Source organism: Lampetra fluviatilis, chromosome 2, assembly GCF_964198595.1.
Source record: "Lampetra fluviatilis chromosome 2, kcLamFluv1.1, whole genome shotgun sequence".
Lineage (NCBI taxonomy): Eukaryota > Metazoa > Chordata > Hyperoartia > Petromyzontiformes > Petromyzontidae > Lampetra > Lampetra fluviatilis.
In genome coordinates this window covers 11374019-11384467 of record NC_136276.1, presented here as the reverse complement: position 1 = coordinate 11384467, position 10449 = coordinate 11374019, and the positions used below count along the sequence as shown (strand labels likewise).

The 10449-nt window shown below is 45.9% G+C and overlaps 1 protein-coding gene across 4 annotated transcripts in view; it reads right to left on the bottom strand.

The window, feature by feature from the left end:
• INVS (inversin) overlaps positions 1 to 10449 on the bottom strand; it is a 65114-nt gene that overhangs the window by 3706 nt on the left and 50959 nt on the right. For all 4 annotated transcript variants that reach the window (XM_078869141.1, XM_078869150.1, XM_078869168.1 and 1 more), the window contains 5 exons: positions 9284 to 9444; positions 8105 to 8908; positions 7679 to 7919; positions 5680 to 6164; positions 3943 to 4029 (listed from right to left, as the gene is read on the bottom strand). In XM_078869141.1, the coding sequence (XP_078725267.1) occupies positions 3943 to 4029; positions 5680 to 6164; positions 7679 to 7919; positions 8105 to 8908; positions 9284 to 9444 (1778 nt within the window). The remainder of the gene's footprint in view (positions 1 to 3942; positions 4030 to 5679; positions 6165 to 7678; positions 7920 to 8104; positions 8909 to 9283; positions 9445 to 10449) is intronic.

Below are 10449 nucleotides of genomic sequence, written 5' to 3'. Positions count from 1 at the left end.
GTAAGGCCCTGCAACTGTTGGGGAGGGTGTGAGTGGGGGGTGGGAGGAGGGCGAGTGGGGTCTGGGGAAGGTGGGGGCAATCCATGCTGGAATGCAGGCCACAATACGCTTGGCTGGACATGTGGGGCTTCTGGCTCTCATTTTATGATTCATTCAAAGCTCCTCCTCCTCCGCTACATACATTACATCCTTCCCTTCGAGCTCTGGAAGTGCTGCTTGTTCAGCAGTGAACACTAGTTTTTGGGGGGAGCTACGGGGTTCTGGGTTTATCAGTTCTGTCACCGAGGGGGCTGACAGTAGCTGAGCTGGTGGCAGAGATGTACTGTTGTAAATGCCATCTGCCCAGTACCATTAAGTTAATATATACATTTGCAGATGCGACTTGGCATTTTGACCTGGCAGATGATTTGACAGGCCTGCAATTGTAGCCCTTGTAAAATTGCATTTGCTACTTAACTATTTTGGTAACCCCCACATTAATTCATGAACCAGCATTATTACCCATATCTGTCACAGGAAAACAAAACATGAAGTGTTGAGTTTAACTAAGAATACGGATTAATTACCCAGGGAACCAATTTTTTTTCCAATGAAAACAAAATCCTGTGAATATTTAATCTCAACCAATGAATTACTCATTAGCAAAGAGCTCCAGTTAACCAGTTCTCGTTTTGTTGCCACTTTGGTTATGGCTGCGTCAAAGGTGCCCGCCTCCTAATGATATCACCACCGCTCCCCCACGATGTGTCTAACAATGTTCACATCTTCACGGATAAAAGCCATCGTCGTTCCTGGGCTGCATCGCCGCTGTGCGAGCGCGCAGCGGCCGCACGGTGGCGTGAGCTCAGATGAGTGCCACTATGATGGAGTGTTAGCACTCTGCCCTTGGCTACAACCTCCCCTGACATGTAATAGAGCCCGGGTGAAATAAGCAGCTTCCTCCCACCCAACGCTGCGCCCATAAAAACCTATACAGAAACAAACTGTTTACAAGCGTGCTTAGCGTGGACCCGCGAGGCCTGGCTGCCTGGGCATTCATCATAGTCAGCCATCCGCCTTCTTGCCCTCATTCTGTGCGAGCGCAAGTGCCTTGTAAAAATGCTTTATGTGTTTCCGTTTTAAAGACAAGACATGCATGTTCATGGACTATGACTGCAGCAAAGCACTTGACAGCACTGTTATGGACTAGTACTCATGCTGAAATACACTCGGCAGCGTGGCTAGACACACATATTAAATAGCCATGTACGTCTCCATAAAAAGGTATTCCGGCCTGACGGGAGGGCATTTATTGCTGTACATAATGTCAAGACAGTGCCTGGGAAGGATGCAAATTATCTTTCCAACTGTTTACGTAGGCAGTTTTTATTCGGCGAGGAACAAGTTTGGGCATTCGGAAAGTTGCTGTTTTTGTCTACGTGCATTGGGGAAGCCAAAATGAACATCTGTTTCCAAATAAACCCTTAAGAATTTAAAGTGAGGCCTGGCCCCACCCGTTTGACGCAAAGAGTTTGAATTTTTTCTTATAAAAGGAGAAAAACCGCAGCACGAGTAGTCCAAGTCCACAGAGTGTGACTCCCAGTGACATTCCGTTCACCTTGTGCACGCACACGCAGCATGCAAGAGTCTGACGAAGGCAGAAACCACATTGCGGCCCATAAAACAAAAGCCGCAGCTTCATATAATGCCCGGTGCAGTGTCATGTATAGGAAGGTCACAGTCACGTCATGTATTCTGGATTAGGTTATTGGACAAAAGACAATTCCTAAACAAGATGAACATGTACATCCATTCACAAAAAAACTACCTAAAATACCAACAACGCTGGTTCACTGCATGGGAATTTTATATAAAACCGTATTTCCTTGCAGAGCCAATGCTGACGTGGTCATGTGCAAGACTTACAGGAATCTGGAGACGTACATCATGTTAAAGCCATTTGTTCATTGGAGAATAAATCTGTTGTAGAAAAGTAAAACATAATTTTCTAAACGTTTCGAATGCTCAATGCTCTACTTACGATTGTTGAATTGCCCAAAACACCTCTTTTTCACACGCCTCGTTGATAGACAAATGACAAAGTGGTTATAATAATTGTAAAAAAAAAACCCCAGTCTGCATTCATTATAAATTGGGTCTCTAGGGGACATGGACAAAATTTGCTGGGGGGTGCTGCTGCTGCTCCAGGCAAGAGCAGAGGGGTGTGCGCGTGTTTGTATGTGTGCATGTGCTTGTATGTGTGCGCGTGCTTGTATGTGTGCGCCTGCTTGGGGGAGCAGTAGTGTAGCAGGTAGCACGCTGCACTACAAACCCGGCAACCCGAGTTCAATTCCCGCTTACGGCCAACACCAGTGACGATTATCTGAAACGGTCCTGGGCCTCCCCAAGGTCGACTCGGCCTCAAATGAGTACCTGGTGCGGTGTGTAAACATCGCCACTTGGGAGACAAAGGCGGCCGGGAGTGGTGCTGGCACCCATCCCCTCGTGTGCCTTGCCGGCCTTCATAGGTGCTCGCTAAGAGCACTTGCCCCAACAGCCTGTGCAAGGCTATACGGCGGATCTTTGTCTTTGTGCTGGTGCCTTGTGTGTGCAGTGCGCTATTCGCTTCCACAGCTGTGGCCAGGGAGACTCACGCCGGAGCCTGACTGAAGGAGAAAGGTGCAGCGCAGGGGGCAGCAAATTCTATTTCGCAGCGATGACATCGTGAATAATTTAGAACGCCACACTCCAGCGAAGATATAGACAAATATAAATTCACACCTGCTGCGACACCCTTCAAGCTACGGGAACCTCTCAATTTTAATACCCAGCAAACTCCATCAATGACCCACCGTCACCTGTAATCTGAAGGACTTCCACTTCATTCGCAGCAAGTTTGTCTTTACGCCGAGCGAAGCCTACCCAGCCTGCGTGCCGCTGTGCCTCCCTCGCACACCGAGTAATATCACATTGTTTTTGCAGCATAACAAAGCCTAATATTTGGGGGATTGGGAATACAGTGAAGCGAGAGCACAATCAATAAAACATAGCCTCTAATCCGCATTCAGTATCCAAATCCTCCCCGCTCCGTCTGGAGAGAGCAGTATTCCCTTGAATATGCATCGCCCTGCCAATACGCATTTGTGCCACAATGTGTTTTTGTGCTCTTGCGAGTGTGCTCCAGAGCAATGGCATGAATGCATATTTGTGCAGCACCGTAAGATTTCATAAGCACGGTGTCTCTCTAAAGGCTTGCTTGCTCAAAAAAAACCTGGCGCATGACAGTTTTTATTTTCTTCTGTAAATATTTTTTGATTTTGAGGACTCCTTAATTACTCAATGGATGTTATTTAATAAGGAGCGTTAAATGGCTGAAGGCTTAAACAGTCATCGCTAATTATATAATTACCAAACTATTGTGTTTGCATTAACGTGCTCATTTCTCAACTGTACGATTACAGGCAGAACTATCAAAGATGATTCATTGGGGAAAAGAACCCGTTTTAAAGCATTGATCGTCGGTCTGTGGTGGAAATTGCCTTCCTGATAGTTTCGTTTGGTGCTTTGTATGGGAGCTCCTCGGAGGAAAATATTGGTCTGCCTCTCATATGATGCATTCTATGAACATTGTGGTGCGTGCTTGTCAAATACGAACAAAAAATATAACCCCGACAGAAAAACATACACGTTTAGTGACGAGCGCACAGCATGTAACGTAAGGCTATACACTTGATATGAAGAAAATGGTAGTTTGCATTTAACCCGTCCTGTGTGCTTCCTTCCTGTGTCCTTCAAACTTTGAAATTCAACGCACCACCTTCATCACGGCCCTGAAAACAAAGTTGGCCTCTCTTCTGTGTTCTTTAGCCACTCGCAGCAAGCTTCTGGCACGAGTGGTCAATGTAGAAATGTGGTGCGCCCGGTGCACCTTCTCGAGGGAATGTGGCGCATCCATCCCCTTACCCACGGCACGCAGGGAAGAGTGGCTGGCGAGGCTCGCCTTGGGGGAGGCCCTGGGCACACGCTGTCCACATGGCCCCTGAGGCTCGCCTGCGAGGAACAGCCATCACGTGTCATGTCGTGCTCTCAGCCAGGAGGAAGGGATACGCGGGGGCACGGAGGGCACGAGCAAAGGAAAAGCAAAGCAAAGATTGGAAAGCATCTGCTGAGGGATAACATCTCAGAAATGCAGCGACATGGTTCTGAAGGCTTTCCTTAATAACTTCTGGAATCAAGAGGTCAGAATGGCAGATATAACACGACATTCACCGAATACCATTTTTTAAGTAAATGTAATTTTGTTGCGCATTTTCTTTGAACAAAATAAGTCGCCCCTTATGGTTATGCGTGTGACGTGTATATATTTAAAGTCTATTTTCCTTGTATTAATACAGATCACTCGGAAGAGAGCCATTGGTTTTCAGTTTTAAAATGTTGTTCTTGGGGTGATTTTAAATGTTTTCGTGTCAATAATCCAACATGTGGACATTGTATATCAACATTTTACTTGGTGGACCAACCCCTCTAAAGGCTTCAATGCTCGTCGATATAATTTTCAAAGCAAATAGAGGGTCTGACATGAACACTCTAACCAATTAAATTGTGATGTGAATGCAGACATGCTACATCTGTGAGACATCCGTGTATCAAGATAAAAATTTAGTTTTTATATTTAACCACATTGAATATTAACATTACCGTTGGTATGAGTTTGACATCAACACTTTATACAAATCCCCAAAATTATTTTTCTTTTGTCTCTACCCATGTGTCTATAAGAGGTCCTGAGCCAGTGACGGAAATTGCATATTCCTGTGGTCAGTCCCCTCACAAGAACACGAGTAAAATATATATATATACATATATACAAACAAAACTAAGATGTGGTGGGAAGCAATGGCAGTGGGGTCCAAGGGTAAGAAAACAGTAAAAGAGGGCGCATAAAGATGAGACGCTAATAAAGTAAACAGAAAAAACCCCCAGTCACGAGCCAGCAGCAGGTGATAGACCCAGCTGATGGGCTTCTTGACAATCTGAACAAGGATGTGACAAGGCATCAAGTGGCACTTGGAAGGCCGCCAAGCTTATGGGAGAGTCGAGCGGTGGATTTTCACGCAGGCCGCTAATCTATGTGTCCACAGCCTTCAACGAAAGTGACAGGAGGAAACGTACCCATGACCCCTCTGCTACCCTGTCTCGGACGGCTGCCTCTCTGCTCACTTTGCGGCCCAGTGGCTGCAAACTTCAGAGCAAAGCAGCGATGCTCTGGAGCATGGAAGTTACGTATTTTTTTGAGGGAATGTGGTTTTGACATTCTCCGATTCTCTACTAAATGAGTTATTAAATTTCTATGAGGGCAAAATGTTTAAGCCTTAACGTGTCAGCTGTTCTGAGGGCATAATGACTCCCTTTTCAATTTGAATCAACGAAATGATATTTAACAAATGTTTTACAAGTTACACGTGTGGTCACTGATGTCAAAAATGTGCTACACAGTACAGAGTCGCAATGAGATTGCTGCATTAGGCATGCACGCTAACTATGTTATACCTCGTATTTAGCAGATGCTCATCTGTAGTCCTATTGCCTTATTTATTAGCACTATTCTTTCAATACTAATGCTTACCTCACTGCTGTGCACCCTCCACACTAGCTGGGGCTGTGCTGTGCTACATAGGTTGCCTGTGGCTTGCCTCTTACCGTAGACGCGCCGTATCAGGGCTAGCTGTGCTGCTGCCCTCGCCCGTGCATCCCACCGAGGGGCCACTTTGCTGCAGCGTCCTCTGGCCGACCGGTGCGGCCTGGGCTCCCTGATTGCATGGAATCTTTTCCAGGCGAGCTGGATGGTGAGAGCGGCCATCTCTCTTCTCCAGCGCTCATCAGGATCAGAGCAAAGCGGTGCATGGGGAGCCATCTCGGAGCCGTTCGATTGAGCACCTTCGGGAATCCCTGAGTGACTGTTGCCCACTGCTGATGGCCCGTCTGCTATCCTGCTGCTGCCAAGCTTCATCTTTTCCTCATTGATCTTTGATGCGCGTTTTACAGGAGATCTGCTTGCCAGTGCTCTCTGTTGGGCATTGCTCAGCTGCTCGGAAGATTTGTCCTTTATCGTCTTGGCTTTGTTGACTCTGGACAGTGTTGTGTTTGTCGCTTGTTTAGACACGCACAGTTGACGTGCTTTGTACCTGAGGGTAATGAAAGGAAACTGACATGAGTGGCATATAAAATACACAGGCAGTCCTTTGTAATATAGAATGTAATTACATACCTACATTTCTCGATGGGTATGTGCGTATTGCATTGAAAAAACACGTTAGGATAACATTGTAGAACGAAAAGATAATAGGAATTACTTCAAAACTGAGAGTGGTCGTTGTTTTATTTTATCTTAATAATCCAAAAACGACCAAGTTTCAGTGAAATTATTTCTGGGGTATTTGCCATAAGAGCTGTAATGAGTAACTATGCAGTAAAAAGAGCACGCTATTTAAGGGATTATTTCCACTTAACTGACAACTGCCTTTTGCTGCTCGCTAATAAATAAGAGCCCCGCAACTTCACATAGAGCTAAAAAAAAATCCAAAGAATCAATAATGCAAAAAACAAGAGACACGCTGTAGCCACCATGGGACAAAGGAACGCCTGAGTGAGCGCTGGTGCCACAGCAGCGTCTTGGTACATGGGGACACGGGTAGTGCAAGCCATGGTGCAAAGGAACTTGGCACGCATGATACAGCTGCTGTGCTACGCAATGGTGGGCGTGGGGGGGCTGGGAGTGTTTGGAGTGGTAGAAGAGGGGATCGTCGGAAGGGGAGGGTGGAGGCGGCAAGGAGACACGACGCATCCATCGTGTGATCAAGACAAATGCAGCGTGACGTGTTCAGTTCCGGGACACTTCCCTTGTTTGGCTTTTACCATCTCCCAAGGCGTACCGATTTGGAATGGTGTAGTGCTCACGTGCCAAGCTGGCGAGTGCTCTGCGGCTATGAGGGGCTCCGCAATAACGACATTTAAGCAGTTACATATATGTGAGCAAAAATGCCTCGGTGCCAAATATATTAGAAAACTATGGTAATGTTGCAAACACTGATCAAAATTCATGGGGAGTGGTCACTACAACAGGTGAGAGAATGCACAAAAGCACAAGATTGCAAAGTAGCCGAATGCCATTATTTGCATAGAGATTATGCAACATTGTGGAATCTTGTCAATGATATGCAGTTGAACATTGTTAAAATTCCATGAAGACTTGAGCCAGAACACCCATCTGCCAAACTGTCACTATTGCTTGAAGCCAATGACAAGATGGTACAATCTGGATTGCTATCCAAGTAATTTCTACTCTTTTATTTTATTTGACCAGGTAAGACCCACTGAGCTATATAGCTCTTTTTCAGAAGCGATCTGGCCAAAAATGATAGCTCAACGAAGTGGCTTGTCATGAGGAAATTTATAGCAGCCAAATAATCTAAATGCATGATTCTAAATGTGGAGGGAAAAACAGAACGACCCGGAGAAAAATCCACACGACCACAGGGAGAACATGCAAACTCCAAATACACAGGTGACGGGGTCAGGATTGAACCCACGACCTCCTGTATACCAGGCGAGGTAGTTAATATCTCGCCACCGTGGCACCCCACTCAAGGAGGCACCCACCACAGAACCCTACGCAGGCACAGGAGGCGTTTGTTTTCACCTGTGCCACGTCCTCTGGATGAGGGTGGCCGCCTGCTGCTTCCTCCGGAAGAGATCCTTGCGTCTCCTCTCCCGTTGTACGATCTGCAGTCGCACCTCAAGTGCCAGCTCCATGATGTTCGAGCCGTGTGGAATGGGCAGCGCGTGACCTTTGCCTCCAGCCTCCCACCTGCCGCCACCCCCTCCTCTTGGATACTCTCTTTCACTTCTCTTGCAAATTTGTGGCGAGGATTTTGCTGATTCTGAAAGTGTAAAGGACACAAATGAGACCGGGAGTTTTTAAATGATCTTACATGCTATAGATATCAAATCAGAGCATATATTAAATAATTTGGACAAATGAAAATACTAAAATGTGGTTTGTAATGTAAACTAAAAACAATGAAAGCACAGCCTGGTAACCAGTCAGATAATATGATGTTCTTACCCGTTTTTGTGACGTGAGGTATTTCTTCGTCGTTCTCTGGCCGAATTTGCATACCATGTGCCGAACGTGTTCGATTCTGCGCCGAAGCTCCGAGTACAGCATCTTCGTTAATTCTTGACAAGTTGTTATGTGTGCTTTTTGATTTCCCCGACTTCTCTGGATGCCGATACTTACATTCACTGCATGTGCCTCTGTGTGAATGCTTGGCATCCCTTCTGTCACTGCTCAAAACCGGTGAGGTCCGTCCACACAAACCCGGCGAGTGCTTGTGGCAGCAGTACCCACTGCCATCTGCACACATTTTGCCCTCCTTTCTCGACTTTGAATGGTGCTTTTTCTCTTTCTTTGCGTCCTCGCTGCTGTTTTGCTGCTGTGATCCACCCGACTGTTTCTCTGGTCTAACCTGGTTACCAATTGCAACGTCGCCAGGTTTGCTTTTTCTCCCAGCCGAGCTGCGTTTCTCAATGCTACTACCATTGCTGTTGCCGCCGCCACCGCCCCCGCTGCCGCTTGCAGGCGGCGGCGGTTCTTTGCTGCCGCTCCTGGGACTCGGACTGGTGGTGTCGGGCTGAGGCAGCTGCTGGATGCTTTTCGCTTTGGTGGTCGCTCCGCGGCCCGCGATAGATGCCCGCAGTTCACCCTCAGAGGCTGAATGATGCAGAGTGGCAGCATCAGTTCTCTCTGGTACCTCACCACCAGCGCTATTGGATGGGGCCTTCTCTGGAGCACCAGACCTGGTGGGACCACGGGTGCCCGTGGCAGACAGTGCTTGCTTCGCTCTCTCCTGCTCACGAGCGTGTCGTCCTTTGAGAGAAAACGACAACAGCACTCGTGTAGGCTGCTTGAATAGTTTGGCCAATTAAACAGTGCCACCATTTCCAGTTTGCCACAGATACTTTTTAGATCATAAGCCAAAATACACATTTTATGTTATTAAGCTTCGGAAAATGTTTCCTTCCCATTGACATGTTCAAGCACGAGCAAATGCACAATTTACAGCGACATAACAGAGCCCGCCTCGCAAGAAGGAATGCTCATCATTCAAAGCTTCCTTTTAAAACCCCAAATTGTACAAATAATAATAAAACCGCGGTCGATCGGTCATCAAACGAACGCATTTTGTGCTTCTACTGCTGACCCAATTATTTGACAACACAGAGGCGCTTCAGCTTATCGTACCACATTCTCCTCCTTCAAGCGTGGTCTCTGCACAAGGCTCCTTCCTGTGGACCCCCTGCTGCACGAGCCTCTCTTGATTTTGGGCCTCGGCACCACTTTCTCCAATCTTCAATAGCTTCTGCGCTGCCTCTTTTCTCCTGTTCACCTCCTCTCTCTTCCTGCTGGGGTTAGAAAGGACGCTTTCTGTTATTTAAAAAGGAGGTGGGACCACAATGAACAAAGGATACCAATAATCGTCCCAGAATTCTCAAGATAGCTTGTAAAGGCAAACCTCGTCTATTCTCACATCAAATATTCAGAAATTAAACTTTTCACATTTTTTTTTTACTGTACAGCAATATGTTTTATATGTATTTAAAAAGCATGGTGTTACATGTCACCTTTTATATGTCCAAAAAGTTTGGTAATTAAACCCCACCACACATTGTACGTTTCACATTGTGTCCTTTGCTAAGCTTTTGTCAGTTACAGCTCACACGTGTCCATGTGAAAGCCTTCACATATTCACAAAAAGGTTAATCTTCCTACTATCAAGCCCCTCCCTGCTCCCGGTATTACTGCGAATAGGTGAGGCTTGCATATATATTTTTTCGAATAAATCCCCACTGACCTTTAGCTCTGGTATATATTTAATGGTATCTTTGAAAACTTTAATAATTAATTTTGGTAAAACTCGGTAGCACAGTATAGCTATTGTGTAAATAACAACAGAAGTTTTCTTATTTGCACAGTGAATCCATTCAGCTAATGAGCTGTGTATCCACGCCAACGTCTGGAATATTACATTTTTAAAACATATGCCACGGCAGACAAGACATGGGAAAATTTAATTGACGGCTATCATATGAATATAAGAGACAGCCAGGGGAGTTGCAAATGAAGTGTCACATTTTCTAGAAAATCTAAAAGCCCGCTACCAAACAGTAAAGACACCAGGTGTGGCTTTTATATCTGTGTAGAATTCAACACAAAAACAAAGATGTGGTATTTTTCATCCGATGCCTCTGTGCGCTCGTCACATTCAATCTGTATGCCGTAGTCAGAAAAGCACAAGCCTTTGGAGACTTTTTAAGCTGATTAATATTGCTTTGTTTCTGTGGGGCCTCTCTTAAGCATGTGTGCAGTAATTTACCAAACTGCAAACACATATTAGGCTTTATTATAGA